The following is a 22086-nucleotide window of genomic DNA, read 5'->3' as shown; positions in this document are numbered from 1 at the left end:
TAATATGTTTAGAGACAACACTGTAGGCAGCGATGAGGCAGCAATTTTAAATGTCTTTCTCAGCTCTCCCTCACCACGCTATCCCATCAGCCACCTGCTCTTCTTCCATCCCATTGGTGAAGTGAGTGAAGACTCCCTTTAACAAAGCACTTCCTGAAAGTTAGCCGCTGAGGTCAAACACCTAAGCACATGCACAAACACACACACACACACAGACACGCAGACATTTGTATGGTTCTTTTAGAAACATACTGTAACTGGATCTCAGAGGCAAAAGAGAAGAGTCTCTATTTTGAAATGCATGATCAACAGGGCCGGACTGGGAAAATCATTCAGGCCGGGAAATATAGCGCGAAATATAGCCCCAGTCAGGCCACTTTTTAAGCGGGGGGTCTGGGGGTCCCCCACCAGGAAAATTTTAGTTACAATTTTAGTCCTGCATTCTGGTGAATTTTAGTGCATGTGAATCACAAACTAATGAGCCAACAACTGCTTAGTACAATGTGTTATGAACCTCAAATAAAACCAAAGGTACATATCATTAAGGAGGGAGACGACACAAGGACTAACGTTTAACCAATATTTATTAAATAATAAATAACTAAATAAATAACTAATGTACTTACAAAATAGAAAATGAGGTGTGGGCATCAGTTCATCAGTGGTGGGTGCAGGGTGTTGAATGAAGTGTATGGGTGTCAAACTAGAGTAAGTGTGTGAGATGCAAAAAAACTAAAACAAATTAACATATATACAACAGCTTAGCTGGAGGTACTGCAGGAGTCAGGAGGGATGGACAGCTGCTGGGTGAAGGTGGGCTTAGACAGACCCTCACTGCCCTGATTGCCAGCCTGCAGAGGTGGGCAACTCTTTTTTCCACCGTCCATCTTCAAGTGCCGGTTATGCTTGAGTAGAGCCAAAATTACAACAGCTTTTAGCCTTCCATGCCTGGCTGGCTGCCTCGTTTCTATTGGCCACGCGGGTATTCGTCACAGCGCGCAGCGTTCACAACACTTCCAAACGAGGTGGGGGGGAGAGGCGACCGCGCCCACTTAGGAGACGGGAAGTGTATGCCATTTCATACCATTGGCGCAGCTTGTAATGCGTCATCTTGTGTATAGAGCATCTTTGCTATTGCGCCGCCGCAACTATTGTAGAAACACTGGCCTGGCCTGGCCTGCTTCTAAGTTCAGTGGCCTGACTGCGGGCAAAAAAAATAAATAAATAATTTTATTTATTTATTTTTGTAATCTGCGGCCTGCGGGCCATTTAGCAGGCCAGGCCACCGGGAAAACTCCCGGTGCTCCCGATGGCCAGTCCGGGTCTGATGATCAACCAGAACAGCCTCACTATCTACACCCAGAAAAAGGAGGGTTCTTGAGGGATTCAAGAACCATAATGACTAAAAGAAGCCTGTGATTTGTTAAAATAAATTTCAAAATCTGGTAAAGGAAACCTGTGTGGTTCTTACAAAGTTCTTCTAATACTGCTGATTTGGAGCATTTCGTGCGTTTTTAAATGTTTCCTCATAGCAGCTCAAATTGTTCTATTCGTTTCGTTTCAGCTAATTATTTGTGTCTTCTCGTGTGATTTGCACACTAGCTAACATATCTCGTAGAAACTTTGTTAGTATTGGCTAGTAGTCACATGTTACCTTCAGTTGCTTTGCTAGTTGCTGGCTAGTTGGCTAGCTAACAAAGCGAAAAGCCAACTGTTTTATCCAACATGATCTCACACAAATACGTGAAATGAACACAAACTCTAAAACGGCGATTTACGTGCTGTGAAAATAACGTTTTCCACCACGAACTGAATTACGTTCCCCCGCAACGAATTGAAATACATTCCTCCGCCAAGAATTGAATTACGTTCTAAAGGTTGGTTAACGGTTAAGTTCAGGCAAGTAAAACGACTTTGGTAAAATTTAGGCAAGTAAAGCAAGTTTGGTTAAGGTTATGGTTAAGGTTATGGTTAGGCAACTAAAACAACTTGTTTAAGGTTTGGGAAATGATTTGGTCATGGTTAAGACATTATTTGTGCATAGCCAATTCTCCAATGGACCTCCATGATGGAGCCATATGTTGCTGGGAGATTTGTGACTCTGTATAGAGAACCTTTGTAAGAGGGATCTTTACAGCATCCTAAAGTGTTCTGCTATTGTACAGGCCTAAAGGGCCATTTTTGGTACTATATTGAACCTTTTTTGTTAAGAGCATATTTGCTATTTATACACCTATTTAGGCTGTGTGTGTGTCGAGAGGGATTCATGGCATTTCATCCAGAGTGGAGTGACCTGCTCGATCTTCCTGACTGGCACTATGCTACACACACACACACACACACACACCATTCCAATGAGCTGTTACCACTATCCGTTATCACTATCCTCTCTGTCTCTCATTCTCAAAACACCAAGTAATGGAGTTTTTTGTGGAAGAATGGTGCAATTACAGTGCCATTTATATGCTTGCATGCTTGATATACCAAGTGATATGAACATATTTCCTCGCACTAAATGTGAAAAGCTTTTGATAGAAAGCACCATAAGCATAAAGCAGGCTTAAGTATAGGGCCAAATGAAAGCTGAATAGACGTCAAGTATAAATTAAATATGCACTTACTTCAATAGTCACATTTTCACAAAATATGCCTTTAAAATTGTGAACAGTATGAAAACAGTCATAAGGATCTATTTGAATTACAAATATAGTGGAAGTGCATACACTTTTATTATAAGTAGTCACAGCAGGAATCAAATCCCTAACCCTAACAATGTGAAGAGAAACATTCCCCCAAAACTTGATATTTAACATTGATGTTTTCTGAATATCTCATATCCCGACATGACACCATATCATCTATCTTTGGCCAGCTATCCACAGGAATAATTTAACCTTTAATGCCATGCTCAACTGAGTGAGCCACAGCGTCACTCCCTTGTCTCTCCTCCAGGGTCATTGGTGGGTGTCGGTGATGTCATCTCCCAGCAGCTGATTGAGAGGAGGGGATTGGCCAATCACAGCGTGCAGCGGACGGCCAAGATGATGAGTATCGGGTTCTTTTTTGTGGTGAGTTTCATCCCTCCTGTCTATGTATGAAGAATGAACAGTACAGATAACTTTGGAGCCAAACACAGTTCTCTTCCTCCATGCTGTAAAATTCCTTCTAAATAAAGGTTGACATTGGATTACATGATAGAAAGGCAGAGAAACAGAAATAGAAAAAAGAAACAAAAACCCAATATGTGTCATACCAATGGAATATATAACCTACAAGTGTAAGTGTAGAGTCAAAGATTTCTATAAGATATGTAAACTAGTACATAGATCCTATATATATTATATGAACTGTTTATCTTGTAAAGTGAATGCTTGGTTGCGTGTTTGTTGTGTTTGAGGAATGGTAAAAGGAATAGGAAAAAAGGAAAAGTACAATAAATATGTAACAGCAATATCACACGCTCAGCAGCGTCAAAGTCATGGTTGTAGCACTCTATATTGCACTCTACAATGTGTGTGTGTGTGTGTGTGTGTGCCTGCATCCACATTTGTGCATAGATGTACATTCATATGTTCAAGTGTGCATGTGAATTCTTATCTATATATGTATACTGTATGTGCATATGTGCATGCCTTTGTGTTTTGTTTGTGTATTTACTTATTTCACCAATCACCTCTTCTGACAGCAGTAGCTTAATTTCACCTAGTACATTTTGTTTTCTTCACGTCACCACTACGTAGGCAAAGTTTATTTATATTGCCATAATCATCTTATGCTCCAACTACAGGCTATTGTGTTGTTAGATTACACGGAGAGAAGATGTTGACATATTTGTCTTGAAAACAAAGCTCTGCAACCATAAATAGGAGTGAGTTTGCCAGGGAAGGCTAAAAATATCTTGACATATTTGTTGGCTGGCATATTTACCTTCAAAATGATCCAGAAAGATACAAATGTGTCATACCTGATTACATCATGGCTCCTCAGATTAATTAATGTTTCTATGTCATAATAGAGTGTCTGCAGGTCTTAAAATGTCGTGAGTTATCTACATAAAAGGTCTGGAATGATATAAATGAAGATGAAGATGAATGAAGATAAAAAAAACGCTGCTTAGATTTTTAGACTTGATCTGCATCTTCAGCCTGAACTTTTTTCAAAGCACAATGCAGAGAACGATCTCTTTAAAAGATAATAGGGTCCAGAACTAGGCTTATGATGTGTGTTTTTTCCAACCTAGGGTCCAGTAATAGGTGGCTGGTACAAGGTGCTGGACAGACTGGTGGTTGGAGGGAGTAAAAGCGCTGCCATGAAGAAAATGCTGGTTGACCAGGTGAGAAAAGCATCTGAGGCACCCAGAATGGTCCTATCTTCTTCCTCTTTTTGCCCAAGTACAGTGCTTTTAACAAACTGGGAGATGTCCTGTGTCTGCCCCAGACTCTCCTCCCAGTCGGTCATGCCCGGTATACCTCCAAAGGGAGGCACCCGGGGGTCATCCTTACCAAGCACCCAGACCACCTCAACTTGCTTCTCTGAATGTGGAGGAGCAGTGGCTCGACACCAAGGTCCTCTTGGTTTGCTGAGCTCCTCACCCTATCATGAAGAGTCAGGCCAGCCACCCTGCGGAAAAACCTAATTTTGGCTGCTTGTATAAGCAATCTCATTCTTTTGGTCACTACCCAGAGCTTGCGATCATAGGTGAGGGTCAGACCAGGGTGAAAAGCTGGTTGGACCAGGATGGAATCCGCATTGTTTCTCCTGAATCTGACATTCGACAATTGGCCGGTGTCTCCTTTCCAACACCTTGGCATAGGCTTTCCCAGGGAGGCTGAGCAGTGCTATTCCTTGACAGTTGGAGCACACCCTCTGGTGTCCCTTTTTGAAAATGGCGACCACCACCGTTGTCTGCCAATCCAAAGGCACTGTTCCCGAAATCTACACAACATTAAAGAGACATGTCAACCACGTCAACCCAACAACAATATCCATGGCCTTCAGCATTTTGGGACTAATCTCGTCCACCCCTGGTGCCTTGCCACCGAGGATTTCTAACTGCCCAAGTTACCTCTGTCACAGAGATGGGCTCGTGACCCAGGGAGACACAGGGAAAGGAATGACTAGTAAGGTGGAACCTTTACTAAGACAGTGTCTTAGTAAATTAAATGCAATGTAAGTGAAGCCTCAGTGTAACGTCTAGCCCTAAAATATGCCAATTATGAATTTGACTTGACGAGACCTTGAAAGTCATTCAAAAATCCTTGAATTGAATGTCTAACTTTGTGTTGGAACCATGGTAACGATAACAACAATGACATCAACATCAGAACAGAAGAAGGATGGGTCTATTTCAGGTTCCTGGTCCCATGTTTACCACCACCACATCTCCCAGGGTTGTCTTCCCAAGGCGGGCTGTCGGTTAATCTTCCCACTGACGGTTGAAGGAACAAACACGAGTATTGGATAAGTCCCTGCTAACATGATTTAGTAACAGGCTGAATATATATAGGATGAGTGGAGGACAATGAGGCTCACACTGCTGCCCTCTCCTGGGGTGGATGTACCCCTGGGGCGGATTACATCCTGTACAGAGAAGGGCCAAGCTTTTCACAGACGCAACTATTTTCACACATAGCTTCCTCCATATCTGGCATCACAGGCTAGAAACCCTCTATTATTTTCAGTCTTCCTATTGAAATGATGCAATTTACCCAGACCTTGTACTAACAACTGCACATTATGTAAAAATTCACAACAAGCATTAACAGTAAAAATTTCAATGTAGCACTGTGTTTAACAGATAGTTCTTATGGCTACATTACATTGCTACCTAACGATGTGGAAATAAATCATAGTTTTCATCCAAACAGTTATTACATGTTAGTGTGTGCGTAACGAAAAAGGTTTTCATTGAGGCAGCTATAGGCTAAGCCTTCTGTCCAATACATTAAACTGTTTCTAATCAAAGAGATTATCATAACACAACGTCCAAAATGAATATATTGTCACTGTTGGATGAAAACCTTGTAACTTCAGTTTTGGTGATTTTCATGTTTTAACTTTAATTGAATGATTACATGCTCCTCTATGGGTTGAGAAAATTCTATAACCCTTGGGTTTATGAAACCTTTTCAAAACCAATTAACTCAAAAATGCATGGTCGTCAAGCTAAAAACAAGGCATTTTTTCTTAGTTCCTGACAAGTTGGCATTTTGGAGCAACAAGGTTTTCAGACACCCGACAACAGCGATATGTGAGCTGTCAGTGTTTATTAACACCTGAAAATATTGAATGAATTCATTAATCAAACTATTCAGAAAGGAGTGAAATGAATTGACCAGCCTCTCCCTGAAATTAAAACAGCAAGGCCGCTTAAAGTGATTTAAGTGATTTACTACCATGCAAGTGCGTACCATAGCAAAAGTCAGGCCATACCATCATAAACCTGCAGGACCATAAGACAGGCAGCAACATTCACCAGCTACCTACTCTAGCTTCCAGGGTGAGTGAGTGTAGGTGAGTCATCGGGGTTATCAAGTGGGCAACTACCAAACGAGTGTGCTAACAAATTCTAACACGCTAAGTATGCTACCAAGCTAATGCTAACACAAGGCTAACACATTTAGGCTACCTAAGCTACTTTGTCAGGCACTTATAACCGTTATCGGCTGATCACAGATTATGATTGGTGGCCGATTGATCAGAAAATTGTATCCCCAGACATATCCCTAGAAGATTTGCTTTTTCACAGTTTCCTTTTTTTAACGCACCAAGCTAAAGTTGGATCAGCTAGACTGCTAGAGGGTGAGCACTGTCAGTGGACGAGAAGGGTTTGTGTGTGTGTATGTGCATGTCTGTGTGTGTGTGTGTTGCTATCTTCCAGATCAGGCCCAATTCATTAGTAGTGACTAACTGGGTGGATGAGTCCCCACCACAGCGATACAATTCCCTTCTATCAGGCTGACAGACAGTCCAGCTCTGTCATTAGTTCATTTCCAACCAAGTGGTGTAGCTCAGCCTTTGTCTCCCATTGTATTTGATGTGATCCCCAACTCTGACGTCTGATGTGTCGCCAACTCTGCCAAAATGATTGATGGCCTGAAAGAAAAGTTAACTTTGGATTGTTTTAGAGGTAAATGAGCTTTCTAAAGACCTTTTCTTACCAAAAACGTAGTGTATTAGTTAATTTAATCACTTGCATAGCAAAGAAAATCCGATAACAATTTCATCACCCATTGGACGCTCAGCCGTCCTGGTGGGGGATCCCTCTTTGAATTGGCCCACCCAAGATTTCTTCCATTTTTGTTCCTTATACATTTTTTCTTGTCTTCACTGAGGGTCTAAGGTTGGTGGTGCAAAGGAATTGAAGGGGAAATAGTATTACTTTCTACACCACCCCCCTTGTTTGATTTGGGCAAATTGCCTACCGGCAATAGGGCAAATATGGGGCACGCTAACGCCACGACAGAACAGGACTTCAGAGCTTATTTTCAAAGTTGGCTGAGCAGCAATATTTCCCCCTACTGAAATATTTACTAGAGCAAAGTGTCCACTCCTACGCTTGAATAGTCGCATGTCGTCACGCTGTATGCAACTCCTTCTGCCTCGGTATAGTGACTGAAGTGCCATTTGGTGACTCGAAAGATTAAAATAATGCAGCTACAGGGTGCTACCTGCGTCATACCTGAGTAACAGATAGAAGACGTCAAGTAACTGTATTTATGTACTGTAAGTACATTTACTAGCACAAAGATCATGCTCTCTTGAATGGTTTCACAAAGTACGGAAGTGACTACGTTTTCTTTGAGCACTGTGCAGGAAGGTATCTCTGGTTTTTATACAAGTACACCTACACAGGATAGCATTTGTTATGTAAAATACAGATAATCCACTGTAATTATGGGATTTTTTTCCCATTCTACTTTGGTTTCTGCACACAAACTTTAGTTTCCCATAGAGCTGTTACTTTATTTAGGGTGAGATTACTTGGTTTTCTTTGATCGGAAAGGACCATAGTTGAAAAGTTTACTTTGCTGCATTTTTGTATTTGGTTTGTTTAGGTAACCTTGTTTACAAGGCTTGTAAACAAAAGTCACATGGACTCACAAGTAGCTTGTTTATTGGACAGTTTTGGCAACTTGTCATACCACTAGGTGAGAGATTTTGGTGGTGGTGGTGGGGTGCGGATCCCTGTAACTTTAGGGCTCATCTCCACTCTGTTTATAGTCTTTCCAAGCATGAGGAACTTCTGGCTATCAGATGTCAACACCCATCTCCTTACCCATAAACCCTTGCAAATGCAAAAGGAAAAGACCCCTAAATAGGGGTCTTTTCCTGAAGTTGAATTACATTCTCACTCCTTACGAACCCCACAACAATTGTCTTGGAAGAGGACAGAGACCCACATATTCAGGCGGTTATTTTTGACTAGGAGACTTGATGAACGTTATTTGGTGCCACCCAAGTTGGAATGGCATTGTTCTCACCTGGCCAAACAAACCACACTCTAGACAGCACGCACACACATTTTATCCTTTTAATATGCAAACTTCACACACACATATCCATCTTATACACCAAAAATACATAAAACACATGCATTTTATCCTATGTATACATGTGCATACACATACTCTGTACACTCACTCACTCAGTGACTCGCGCACTCATTCATAGCATTAATACAGTGAAGGTTTGATATTTCTTTCATACTGCAAATTTTTCATTTTATGGTATATTTTCATAATGTGCATATTTTACTTTTCTGTCTCAGTATTTTCTACTGCTGTTATTTCGCACACCCTCTTAATCCTTCAACTCATATTTTTTCATATTTTCATTCATTCATTTTTACTTAAAATGTTCTTGACACATTGGAATTGTTGGTTGAATTATGCTTAATAGCTTAAAGTTTGCTTATTTGTATATATTTGTTTTTTTCTTTGCTGTATCCTATTGCTATTTGCTGCTGCAACAAATCAATTTCCAGAGGGGAGGTCATTCAGGTTTCATCCTTTCTTTTCTTATTTCTGTGTGTCTTTGTAGTTGTGTTTTGCTCCATGCTTCCTGGGAGGTTTCCTCTGTATCTCTGGCACTCTGAACGGACTGACGGTGGAGCAGAACGTCGCCAAGCTCAAGAGGGTGAGCAAGCTTCATTATAACACTATATTATTCATTCAGTATCATTGATAATAATTCTTGGGGTGCCACAGTGTCTCTGTTAGCTCTGTGGCCCCATAGCCAGAAGGTTGTAGGTTCGATTCCCGGTCCTTTCTCTATGGAGTTTGGAAGTTCTCTCTGTGTTCGCCTGGGTTTCCTCTCTCAGTCGAGTGCATTGGAGCCTCTAAATTGTAGGTATGGATGGGAGTGTCTGTCTATCTGTGTTAGCCCTGTGATGGACTGTGGACTCCCTCCCTTCCATCCATTGCATGATGGGATAGACTCCAGCCCCTGACTTCACTTTCAGAATGCTTTATTTATTCAGTAATAAAGCTGTTTCATAATCTTTTTTGACATTTCAGACGCTAATATGTCCTTCCTAAGACTACACAGTGTAGGTTTAAATACTGTAGTGGTTCTGATATAACTTATAGACAATAAAATAACTAGCCAACACTCATCAAGTCTCAAAATCATCTTTCACATTGCTTGACCTGTACTTATACCACCGTAATGACGCTATTAGATGTGAATATATAACTTACTGTCATTACAGCAACTAAAGAGTTGCTGTAATGACAGTAATAGGTGCAAAACAATTTAACATTATGTTTTAAATGAGTATGAAACCTTAATTATTTTTTTATTTTATGATGAAACACATCTATCCTGCTCATAATCATGACAATACATCACATTATTCCTTTTTACTGGATTTCCTTTGCAAATCCCTGCTTACTGTCGCCAACTAGTGGCTGAAAAACCTTTGCCTACCGTTTTGGTGATTTACAGAATTTTGCATGTCATCAAACATGTTACAGTTCCCACCATGTTACTTTCCCACTCTTCCGCCCCTCACCTTTCCCCCGGCTCCTCATGCCATTTGCATCTTTCAAAATCACACAGTAGGCGGAGAAAAGTTCAAACTGAGGGTATCATGACTTTAAACTTAGGGCTGATGTTGTGCCAGAAAGTATTTCCCCTAAAAAAGTGTGTTTGCCCTAGGAGTGTGTCTCAGTGTGAAGAAAATAGCAATCATTTAAACTTTTTGTGGATTATTTTCCTAGTGCTGGCTTTTCAAATGGTGAAACACAGAATAAAAGTTGCCTACCTGTGAACAGTGATCACACTTCCATTGATTCTACATGGATTCTACACTTGTTATTATTAAGTGCGTTTCCCCCCACAATAATTTCCTTAACACACACGGAGGACAAAACACGGACACACTGCCAGGGAGACACATTTTGTAGGGGATACAAAATTTGGCACAACTGGCCAGGCCTCCAAAGTAGCCTCTGAAGTCCCGTGCCCCCCCTGTTCTGGAACTAGTGAGGGCATTGCTACAGAACAGCGAGTGTGCTCTGTGAACATAGTCCAGGTAAATTAAAGTACAAAAAGAGGATGCCGTGGTTCTCCTTGAAGCTAGCTGACCTCCGGCTTTCACCCCTCATTATTATTAGAAGCTATTTCCTCCGATGGAGAGAGAGAAGAGAGGGGGGGGGGGGACTGTGGAAATAGCAATGTGACTCATGTCTTTGTGTGTGTGTGTATGTGTGTGAGAAAGAGAGAGCATGCGCTTGTTGAAGTGTGTATTTGCCTGGTGTGTTTGTAGGGCCAGGTCAGAGCTAGCTGGTATCTTGTGCTAGGAGCTCACACGTCCATCACTGCCTTGCTTACTCACTGTTCCACTGCTCACCATCAATTATTTACGTAAGGAGAGGCAAGGACCTGCAGTTAGAGTGAGGGTCTGAAAGGCCAACCAGGTAAATGTCAGAAAAGACAGAAAACAAATGACAAACGTGTTCGTTACAGCAGGCCTGGCACTGAGGAAATGTGAGACGAAAAGCAACGGAGCAACTGACCGGCCAAACAGCAGCTCTGTCTCGTAGAACTAGCCAGAGCTGGCGGTGACGTCAAATAGATGTTTACTGATGGAGCGGCATGACATGAGGTGGTGGGGGCCTTCATACTGCGAGCAACAGTACTTAAGTCAGCAGAAGTCCCTCATTTCCTGTGGAGCCGAGCAACCAGGGAAACTCGGCCGATGTGTGGACAGTCAACAAGCTGGCCGAGAAAAGTTAGCCACACCTGAACTTTTTGCGGTCGTTGGCCATCAACAGCCAATCAGATTTCTGTCTTTCCTTGTTGTTTCTCTACCAATGTTGATTGCGTTTCATGAACAATTGTTCTGACTGCCCAGTGCAAAATGGATGAGAAGTTTATAACAGCCATTCAAAGCCTACCTCCGACTACAGCACGGAGTCCAAGACAAATTTTCCTAAGGGGACAATTAAAGTATATCTTATCTTATCTTATCTTATCTTATCACGTTTCATCCATAGTTGGGGTCAATGGGAAGCTCTGAAGTAATTTTATTGTTTTTTCTGTTTATTTTCGATGCTAGCTAGCTATGTTAACGCATCAAGTTATGAAAGGTAATACCAAAGCAGCAAAAAATACATAATTTGTCTGTTAAAAACGTTGTAGCTGCAGACCACTACATGGATACTGGAACTGGAGCCTGCCCACAATTACTCAGAATAGAGTGACCTATCAATCAATTTGCTTGCAGCGTAAACACACATTTAGGCCTATTTGTTGGTGTTTCTGCTGAATAGAGCCTGACATATCAATGTATCTAGAAGGATATTCAAGAAATACAAAGCAAATTTATAGCTACAAGTTACCTAGCAGTAACCAGCAATGCATAGCTACTGTAGGCAGCTAGCTAGACCAACTTCACAAATAACATCATATTAGAAATGGATTCTGGTTGGTATTTCAGTAACACTTTACTCTAAGTGGTGTGCCCAAGGCATTTTAAGGCATCATACGCACATGAATAAGCACAATGTGAGTGCATCATAATCAAGGCATGACACTAAGCTCACCTGAGGCAAGTGATTTTGGTGAGTCCAGAAAAGGGAGCTTTTTTCTGTCCGTTGGGTTGTTTTGGAACGTCAACATGGGCGTGGCAGAAGTACAGTAAGGAGAAAACATGTCATACAGATGCTTTACCATCCCATGTTGCTATTGTAGGAAAGTTGCAACCAGGGCATTGCACAGAAGAATCATGGCTGAAGTTTGAATGAGAGGAGGGAAATACTCACTATGATAAACCTAGCTTCTGCTATAAAGTTATGTCTATTGTTTTGGATTTCGCCATTTGCTATGGTAACGTCAACTAGGCTAAGACACCACACGTGTGCAAAAGTAACTACTTTGCATGCTTCTGCATTAAGACAATGTGTTGACAGTGTGAGGTTGACATTGACCTCAATGGCAGTACAGAACTGTGAAATTATCAATTCAACAACAACCCCTAAGTCATGCCCCTTACTCAAAACACAACATGTCTTGTGGCTGCATTGCATTCTTGTCGATTGAGGCTACTGTTAGAGAAATTGGTCTCTCTGCTTCTTCTACGATGGATTTCTCCCTGTATGATTGTTGAATGTCGGTGCAAAATGGCGGCTCTAGAAAAAAGCCCTTGCTCTTTGATTCTGAGGGACTGACACTAAAACTTTACATTACGTTTTACGTTAGCTAAAACATTTTCTGCTTTCAAACTCCATTGTAGCAGCGCTGGAAATATCTCAACGTGACATCACATCGTCTACAATTGGCCAATTATCCACAGGAACAAGAAAAATACACTGCCAAACAACAAAACGAACCCAGAAATGCATCACCAATAGCCGTTTTTAACAGTGTTAGTGTTGCAGGGTGGATTTTTCCTCTAATTTTGCAAGATTTTTTGCAATTTTCCAATTCTGCTTCCGCTTCTAATGGCCGTATAATCTGCTGGTTATGCACACAATGCACTTCAATTAAATTGTTACCCAAAGTTGCAAGAATGTAACCGTAACAGATCAGTTCTCTGGCTTCAAGTAGAATTAAGTTCATAAATGCATCCCCGCGAATAATAAATACTAAAATTGAGCGCATACCCCAAAAGCGCATCTACAACCAACATAAAACCACTAGGGAAGGCAAAACAGGTGCTATATTCTCGAGTGTAGGAGGAATAATTGTGATGTCCGTCTGACGCAGTGATCACCAGTGGCAATTTCACCTCAGGTGGCAAAGTAGCTTGTTTGGCCATAATTAGAAAACAGTTACGCCCCAGAAAACCATCAAAAAGAAAAAAAGAAAAGATTGTTGCTGGAACATTGGCTTTCTGTTTTTATATGTCGAGACATGTTGAGCTGACCTTTAAGTAGATGACACAGGGAATTTTGTGTGGTAAGGTGGTTGGGCTGTGTGTTTGTGAGAGTCTGTGTACGTGTATATGTATAAACCATTATTTATCCTTTTACTCATATATACATATGTGGCATAGATGGGTAAAAGCACAAAGCTTGTTGACCCATTGCTTAAATTATGTGTGTTAAATCATTACGCCAACAGACCATTAAAGGGAAAATCCACCCTAAAACTATTTTAACACTGTTAAAAACAACTGTTGGTGATGTACCTTGCATTCCTTGGTCTGTTTTGTTGTTTCGTTGGTGTATTTATCTTATTCCGTGGGTAACGCCACGTCATATCGAGATATTTCCAGCGCAGCTACAACTGAGTTCGATAGCAAACAATTTTTCATCTGTCTGAAATATCTACGGTAAACATCAGGTTTTGGTGTCAGTCCCTCAGAATCAAAGAGTAAAGGCTTCTTTCTAGACCACTTTCTGGACTCACCACTAACATTCAACAATCACACAGGGACAAATCCATTGTAGAAGAGGCAGAGATTTCTCCACTAACAGTAGCCTCAATAGACCAGAATGCAATGCAGCCACAAGACATGCTGTGTTTTGAGTACGGATAGATATGCCCCAATGTTCAGAACTACTTGGCTATTTTAGCTATATCTATATGCCCATACGCCCACCTTTGATTGAAATCAACAAGTTCCTGCCCTTCTGTGGGGGTTGTCGAAGGGTCCCCCAGCCTACTTCACTAAGTGAAGTAGGCTGGTTGAGGGAAAGTGGGTCCACCAGAAAAAAGTCAATTACAATACTTTATCGTAAAATAACTCCTGAACTTCATTGAACACTTTGTGTGTTTTTTATCTTGAAAAAGGTCAAATTTAAAGGGGCAATAAGTAACATTTTTACTGTCCCATAGCACAAAATGACCATAATATATCTGCAGGGGGTTGATAGGGTTGTCAATCAATACCAACTTAAAGCAATATTCCACTTAGTTTTAACATGGGGGTTATTTGGCACTTGACCGCCATGAAAACCAGAATATAAACTAATCACCAAGATCAGATGCAGCTGGACGAGTTTGTAGCATTTGGATTTTTACTTCCAATTAATTTGATTGAGGCCACAAAAATAGCTTTAAAACTTGCATTTTACACGTTTGTAAACAGATTCAACAACAGATCCCGCTGCTGTGATGAGCCTCATTTGCATAGAAAGGGGTCGGGTTTTTGTGCTGAAATGCATAAGGCAATTTAATATGCATGAACAGCGTCAGCGCACTGTCGCTATTTCCTTGGCAGTGCAATTAAGTGTACTTTCCACTCACTGCGGACAGTTTGTGAATCACACTTTTGTTTTTCTCTTTCTTTTGTAATGGTTTAATGACCGCAAAAGCGTCGCAGTCCTTTTGTGAATTCACCCCAGATCCAAAGTAACAGCTCTCATTACGATATAAATATAATAGCAATTTTTTTCTCTCATCACAGGACTATGCAGATGCCTTGATCTCAAATTATTACGTAAGTTCTCCCTTTAAAGTTAGTCATTTTATTGATATGTGCATTGACGTATGTGTACATCTGGATTGTGCACAGTCACAAAAAGAATCGGGTAATCGTGGCTTATTTCACAACACGTCATTTGCTGTCCATTCTTAATGTGAATGTTATGTGTGAATTGTCCAGTGAACGTTGTTTGTTTGTGTTTCAGCTATGGCCACCAGTCCAGATTGCCAATTTCTATTTCGTTCCACTACACCACAGGTAAGGGCCTATCGGCTGATTGTCAACATAGTGACAATCGGCCGCATTGATCAAGAAATGCACAGTTTGTACAGAAAGCATTTTAATATACAATGTAAAACACTGATAAAGGCCGTCAACTGAATATAATTACAAAGTGACTGTGAAGAGTCCTCCTTTGACATGCGGGCACTATAGGGGGAAAAAGTCACAGCAATCGACAGGGAGAAAGGAAAAAAAACAAGGACATAACCATATACTGTACCATATACTGTAGGTTGTACACAGTTAATGCCTGGGGCTATCATACAAGACAGCATAAATGCCCAGTTTTTGACATGGTTTGGTAAACTGTCCCACAATATAGGACCTTGGTATCGTACAGAAAATTGACCTTGTGTGATTTTGTAAAAAGCTATGGGTAAATTGGTGGATATGAATTATGAGCCATAATTGTGGATATGATCATTGAAGATAAACATGTTCTCAAAGCTTGATGGAAGTAACTTCATTTTAGATTTGTAAAGAAACTGGCAGATCTGTAAAACATTAATATCATAACTGTTTAATATTTCGAGACGGTGGAAAGTGTGCTAGTGAGGTGATCAGGAAAAAATGGCAATTCTCAACTTTTATAGATACCACCCAATGTTGCAGCATGATAAATATGGACAAATCAAAGTATAATACAAGGTTACCACAGTTTTTCTTGGGACATAATGTCTGATGATTCCAATACTGTGTCTGACCGCTATGATTTTTCCAAGAAAGTCTCTCATCAATCAATAATACACCTAAGAACTTGACATAGGAGGCATGTTGTAATGCTGTTTCTCAGTTGGAAAATTATGAATGTGCTCTTGAAGCAGATCCATTCCAAGATGCATATTGTTTAACTATTGTGTAATAACTGGACTAAAGCCGTTGATGTGGAATATTTTTGTCTGAAGCCATATTGGTGCAAGTAGACAAGATTATTTACTGTTAAAAAATCCATCATTCTATTGTACACTAATCTTTCGAGTACTTTGGCTAGACAAGGAAGAATGGAGATAGGTCGATAATTCAAAAATACAGAAGAGTCATCAGATTTAAACACAGAGGGGGGATAACAGGGGATTCAATTAAATGGTGATTTGTTCAGAAAGAAGATTAGTTATAGACCAGGTCCTTTTGCTTGATAATGATGCTGCTTTGCTTCTCTTATTAGATGATGTAATTTATTGCTATTTATTTCTTAGTTTTACCTGAGGTTATTTTTACAGGAGCTAAAAGAGGCCAGAATTTTTACTGCCGTGGGCATGTGAAGTCCGTAAAAGCTACTGACATAGCAGATTCGGACAGGACTAAAATTACAGACATGCTACAGTAATGATTACATTACCACACCTCCCCCTGTAAAACTGAGTATGAAGTATTAAGTATTTTAGCTAATTTTTCCACATATAGCAACATGGACAAATGAGCTTCAATATCACCTTGTTTTATGTTTTCACCTTGTGTTGTAAAACATCGTATGAAGAACAGTGAAAAAGTCTACCAAGGTTCCCACTGGTCTGATATTCAATTTCTGGAATATTTATTATTATTATTATTATTAATATTTATATTTCCAGACAGGGAAAGTCAAGGACATTTACAAATGAGTCACTTTACAGGAGTATAGCAGAATGTGTTCTCCAACCTGTTTCACACATTCCTTGCATTGCGTTTTCTAAACTCAAGGCTTTAAATGCTTTTGAATATAGTTGAATAAAGCAATTTAAATCTGAAAGTCAGTTATAGAGGTCTTAAAAATGCTATGGTTTAATTATATTATCCAAACGCAAGGCCTTAAGATGTTTTTAATACAGTCGAATACAGCATTTTAAAACTGAAAGTCAGTTTTAGAAGTCTTAAAAATTTGGGGTTTCTTGGTGTCAGTATATTGTTGTTCCAGTGAAAAATAAAGTCCAGTCCTACTGTATTCTTGACCTATATTTCAATTGTAAAATTAATCTTGAATGTCATTCTAACTGGCATTAAAAGTGTCTAACCCTAAAAAGCCTTATTTTCATCTTGATGAAACTGTCACCCTGGTGAATGCATCCAAAGACGTCAAATTTCTCATGTTTGCAGGTTGGCTGTCGTCCAGATCGTCGCTGTCGCCTGGAACTCCTACCTGTCCTGGAAAGCCAATAAGATGTGAAGGATTATCACAAGTCCCACCCCCTGCCTCAAACCCCTCAGGACTGTTAGTGTTGTTGATGATGTCTTTGCACTCACTTGTAGTGTGATATGGGCTGTTCTGGTCTGAAGATTGCTTACTTTAGGCTACTTAGTCTTCTGATATTTCCAATGTGTAAAACTGTGATTGAGTCACTTATAAAGGTCAGAAGAAAGTGCTTGTCTACTCCGAATGACAAATTCACACTTGAAAGTCAAACTTGCATTTGCAGAAATGTCTGTGAAAGTTTGTTATTTTTGGAAATAGGATTTGGCACTGGTACCGCACAGTGTAGCCACACGTACACACACACACACACACACACGTACACACACACACACACACACACACATACACACACACACATACATACATGCACACACATTGATGTCAAAGGAAATTTGCAAATCCATATAATGTATTGTCACTTACCAGAAATTATTTTAAGGATAATTTGTTAAAGGATTACAGTATTATTTCATAGCCTGGGTTAAAAGATAAAGCCACACTCGGATCCTCTTACACTGTTAGATATCATCAATTTGTGATGTTCAATACATTGCAGGAGATATTTTGTGATGAAGTGTTGTAATTTACTTTTTCGTTGTACCCACCTCAAGACTTCAGTTAGTGATTTCCTACTTTTCCCAGAATGCCTTTTGACAACCCCCAAGTTTTTTAGCTGAAAATGTTTCTACGTTTGGCCAGTTATCCACAGAATAAGAAAAATACACCACCAAACAACAAAATGGGCCCAGGAATGCAAGGTACATTGCCAATAGCTGTTTAACAGTGTTAAAGTGTTTTAGGATAGATTTTGCCTTTAATCTATATTTCAATGTACATGGAAACTGTATACTTTTTGAAATGTGCACATTTTTAATATTAAAAGCCATATATCTAGCATATAACGTGTCTTAAAGTTTTACGTGAGGTGATGTTATTGGTGTGTTTGACCTAGCTAACTTTTATGGCCAAGTTGGGTTTGGATGGGCGGGGTTGTTTTGGAGAGAGGCATGGAGGCTGCTGAGCGGGGCTGTCAACCGAATTAACTCCACACATTTTTCCACACAAACACACTTGGGCTATATCGGGGAAAAGAGCAAAGCGGAAGAGTCTGACGAATCCATTGAAAATCTGCCAAATAGCCCGTTCCCTTAGGGATATGAGCTTCTCCCCCAGAAAGTTGGAATTCATTTTTGATTCAGCACCCAGGCTCGCACTATTGTATATGCATGCCAAGGTAATTAGGTAGATCGTCTTATTTGTGCTGCAACATGTGCGCATGTTGCATGGTATAGCTTAGATCTGTGTTTGAAATGCTCATTGTTGAAGTTGGTGTTGTCGCAGGCTTGCATTCTGAGGCTAAATCTAGGGTTCGATATGAACAACATGGATTTTTGAACGGCAAAACTGATATCGATATTTTTGGACTGAAGCTGCTGGTGGCCTATAATTTGTGCTGATGTTCACTATCTTAACGTAGTGGAAAAGCCTCTGAAACAGCTTTTAGAGCATCATGGGACACTAAAACTCTCCATTGAAAGCCATACTAATGTAACTCTTTTAGGTGGGTTAGTAGCTCCTGAAGCTGTTGAGAAATGAAGGGAGGAACCTCCATCATATCAGAGGTGGACCACACTGACTGGACAATATCTAATTTTGAATAAAAGTCAGTTCCAGTCTGACATGACAGAAAACCCACATATGGATCTAACCCTAGTTAAAACCCAACAAAATGGTTGTGGTCAATGTTAAAAAGTCAAAGTTTCTGGCCTTGAGGATTTAAATGTAAATGCAATAATAGCCTACTCCCACAAAAAAGTATAGGTAGGCTATAATATGCACTACTGACTGCGTCACCTAGTCCCATAATATAATAGTGTAGAAGTGTAAGAAGTGTAATAGATTCCAGGGGTCCTAGAGGAGGTTCCATGGGGTCCTTGCGGATATTCCAGGGGTTTTAGAGGAGGTTCCAGCAGTCCTTGAGGATATTTCAGGGGTCTTAGAGGAGGTTGCATGGGTCCTTGAGGGGGTTCCCTAGTAAAATGAGGAATAGTTTAATTTTACTATAAGTAAATTCACTAGATATGATCCCAATTACAGAATGTATAGAAAGAGTATTGTAATCCTAGGTTTCACTCTCACCACTATTAACTCCTACAGTGTAGGCAGTTCTACAATTCAATAGTAAAACAACTAAAATCTTCCTGGGACTAAATCTGATCCCCTGGTATATCAGGTCATATAACCCATCAATAAGCGTGGAAGTGTTTTAGACAGGCCTAAAACAGTTGGTTCAGCACCGTGGACAGTTCCTGCAGGCTGTGTCCAGTCATTCTAACCATAACCAATCACTTTACATTTCTGTCCACAGCAAATATTAATAACAGTGTTGTTGTGATTGATTGAAGAGTTGTTTGTCTAATCATAGAACTGACATGGCTCTGGGGTGGCTGTTCAAAGCTATGATGACTGATAAAAACACTGCCATAGTGTTGATTACACAGAGTTAAATTAACACTGACGATTTGGCTGTGTGTTTTTCCCTGTTTGCCTTAGGAGGTACAGCTCTACCTTGAATTCTTAATTAGCCGCTTCTAATTCAACTGATCGAAGTAAAATAGCCCCAATTTTGTCTAGGCTAGATGAGGGGTTCTCAAACATTTTCATGTCACAAACCCCCATTTGACCAGATTTAGACTCAGGAATCCATTCGAGCCAGTAATCCCTTAAAATAGCCTTACATTTACATTAACTTACATTAATTCATCCCTTAATTCATGCAAAATGAATTAAGAGAGTGATTAATGGAGGAGACCCCATCAAAACCCCCTTAAACACCCCCTTAATCTTGACTCATTACTTTATAATGAAAAAATCATTGTGACAGAAACTTTCCATTAATAACTCATTAATAACCCTATAAACCATGCACAAAAGGCATGAAAAATCCCTTAATTAAGGCCTACTAGTGTCTTCATGAATCAACCCATGAATAAATCCCATGATAATAACCTTACTAGAGATAAAATTAAGGGGTTTGGTTTCTTAGTGATATGGGAAGATATTAGTTGTTGGTTTTAAATTGCAGAACGGTCTACACTCTATGTGGGGAGATAATAGTGGTTAAGACTTAAACCTGGGATTACATTCTTATACACTCTCTAAATGGGAAAATTCTAGTGAATTAAATCATAGTGAAATGAAACTATTCCTCATTTTGCTAAGGACCCCTGGAACCCCCTCAAGGACTCCTGGGAGTGCCCGGACCCCAACTTTGAGAACCACTGGGCTAGATAACTGGAAATAAACAGAAAAAAAAGACGCGTCCTTTTTTTTTCTTTCCATCAGAGCATCCTCAGCTGTCCCTCCCAACAATATTGCCTTTCGTCCCCGATAGTCGTCTAATTTCCAAACGGTATCTGCACTTGCATTGACGTCAATGGAGCAGGCTGGATGTATAAAACCCTCCGTCCTCTCCAGTCGCCTCTCACAGGGACTTTCCACACCGGACTCCGGCTTGATATCTCACCGGCCGACCGCAAAGTTTGGTTGCAGCATCTTGAGAAAACAAAGTAAGTGTCTCCATTTCACTTTGCCTCATTTTCTTGTATTTATCATGTCAAGGTTCAACTTCTAACAAGTTTCAAGATGCCTAATGCATTCGAGGCAAGGATGCATAAGCAAGCATGCTTTTCTCCTACAGGAGAGGAATCTCTTCAACTGGATTTTGTTTCCTTATGTTTAAGATAAGATAATATAAGATAAGATTAAACTTTATTGATCCCCGTGGGGAAATCTGGTCGTTGCAGCAGCAAAAGCAATAGGATTTAGCAGAGGAAAAAAAGAGAAATAGGATTTAAGCACGCAAATATATACTGTAGACATGGGCACAAAAACAGTAAATAATATCTGCAACTCACCACTAAGATGCATGCTCTATTTATTTATCATTTATTCATCATCATCCACGATGTACTGTAGTGGTAAATAATAAGAGGGGTAAACTGTGACCTCTAGTCACTGATCACCATGAGCCAAACAACCACTAATAGAAAGAACATTCAATTATATTTTCAGAAAAGCTTTCATTTGGGTTTTTTCCCCTTAAAAGCCCATATGCTTTTAGAATAGATCCGATTGATATTACTTACTATGATGCAATACATTTATCTCAGAAATATCATATCAGTCTAAAAAGGTGGATATACTGCTAATAAATAGGTGGTGGAAATGAGTTTAAGTGGGTTCATCATCCACTAGATCCTTTCCATTCTATTACCTATATGTCCCCTAAATGTAATGCTGCTGATTGCAGGATATGAAGTCCGTCCCCCTGCTCCTGCTCCTTTCCTCGGTCCTCCTCTCATCACACCTCCGCCCCGCGGCCGGCAGACCGCGCATCCTCCCCGGCTGGTTGGACGGCAGCGGCCGCATCCAGACTCAGCAGCTGGACGAGGTGCTGCTCAGAGCCGCCGCCGCCGGAGACAGCGCCGCCTCCGCCCTGCTGGGCGACAACATCCTGAGGTTTCTCCAGAGGAGGAACCCGGACCCGCTCCACCTGCTCCCCCCGGAGGAGGAGGACGAGGACGAAGAGGAAGAAGTGAGGACTGCGTCGCAGCTGTGGAAGCGGAGCGAAGAGCCGCCGCTGTCCATCGACCTGACCTTCCACCTGCTTAGAAACATGATCCAGATGGCCAAGATGGAGAGCCAGAGAGAGCAGGCCCAGCTCAACCGCAAGGTCCTGGACGAGGTCGGGAAGTGA

General features: G+C 40.6%; 3 protein-coding genes across 4 annotated transcripts in view; 2 read left to right on the top strand and 1 right to left on the bottom strand.

Moving 5' to 3' along the window:
- mpv17 (mitochondrial inner membrane protein MPV17) overlaps positions 1–17923 on the top strand; it is a 23846-nt gene extending 5923 nt beyond the window's left edge. The window contains exons 2-7 of the mRNA XM_071926077.2: positions 2953–3068; positions 4241–4333; positions 9043–9138; positions 14858–14890; positions 15081–15133; positions 17231–17923. Coding sequence (XP_071782178.1) covers positions 2953–3068; positions 4241–4333; positions 9043–9138; positions 14858–14890; positions 15081–15133; positions 17231–17300 — 461 coding nt within the window. The 3' untranslated portion in view covers positions 17301–17923. The remainder of the gene's footprint in view (positions 1–2952; positions 3069–4240; positions 4334–9042; positions 9139–14857; positions 14891–15080; positions 15134–17230) is intronic.
- cad (carbamoyl-phosphate synthetase 2, aspartate transcarbamylase, and dihydroorotase) overlaps positions 1–22086 on the bottom strand; it is a 425149-nt gene that overhangs the window by 274482 nt on the left and 128581 nt on the right. The window lies entirely within an intron of this gene.
- Positions 16347–22086, top strand: uts1 (urotensin 1). Its single transcript, XM_071926089.1, has 2 exons — positions 16347–16364; positions 21640–22086. The coding sequence occupies exon 2, from the start codon at positions 21643–21645 to the stop codon at positions 22084–22086; it is 444 nt and encodes a 147-aa protein (XP_071782190.1). The 5' UTR covers positions 16347–16364; positions 21640–21642.

The sequence above is a fragment of the Centroberyx gerrardi genome, chromosome 18, assembly GCF_048128805.1.
Source record: "Centroberyx gerrardi isolate f3 chromosome 18, fCenGer3.hap1.cur.20231027, whole genome shotgun sequence".
NCBI lineage: Eukaryota > Metazoa > Chordata > Actinopteri > Beryciformes > Berycidae > Centroberyx > Centroberyx gerrardi.
The sequence above is the reverse complement of the archived record's forward strand: the minus strand, read 5'-3'. Positions and strand labels throughout refer to the sequence as shown.

Coding starts and splice junctions, on each gene's coding strand:
- uts1 (XM_071926089.1), top strand. CDS start 21,643: ATGAAGTCCGTCCCCCTGCTCCTGCTCCTTTCCTCGGTCCTCCTCTCA.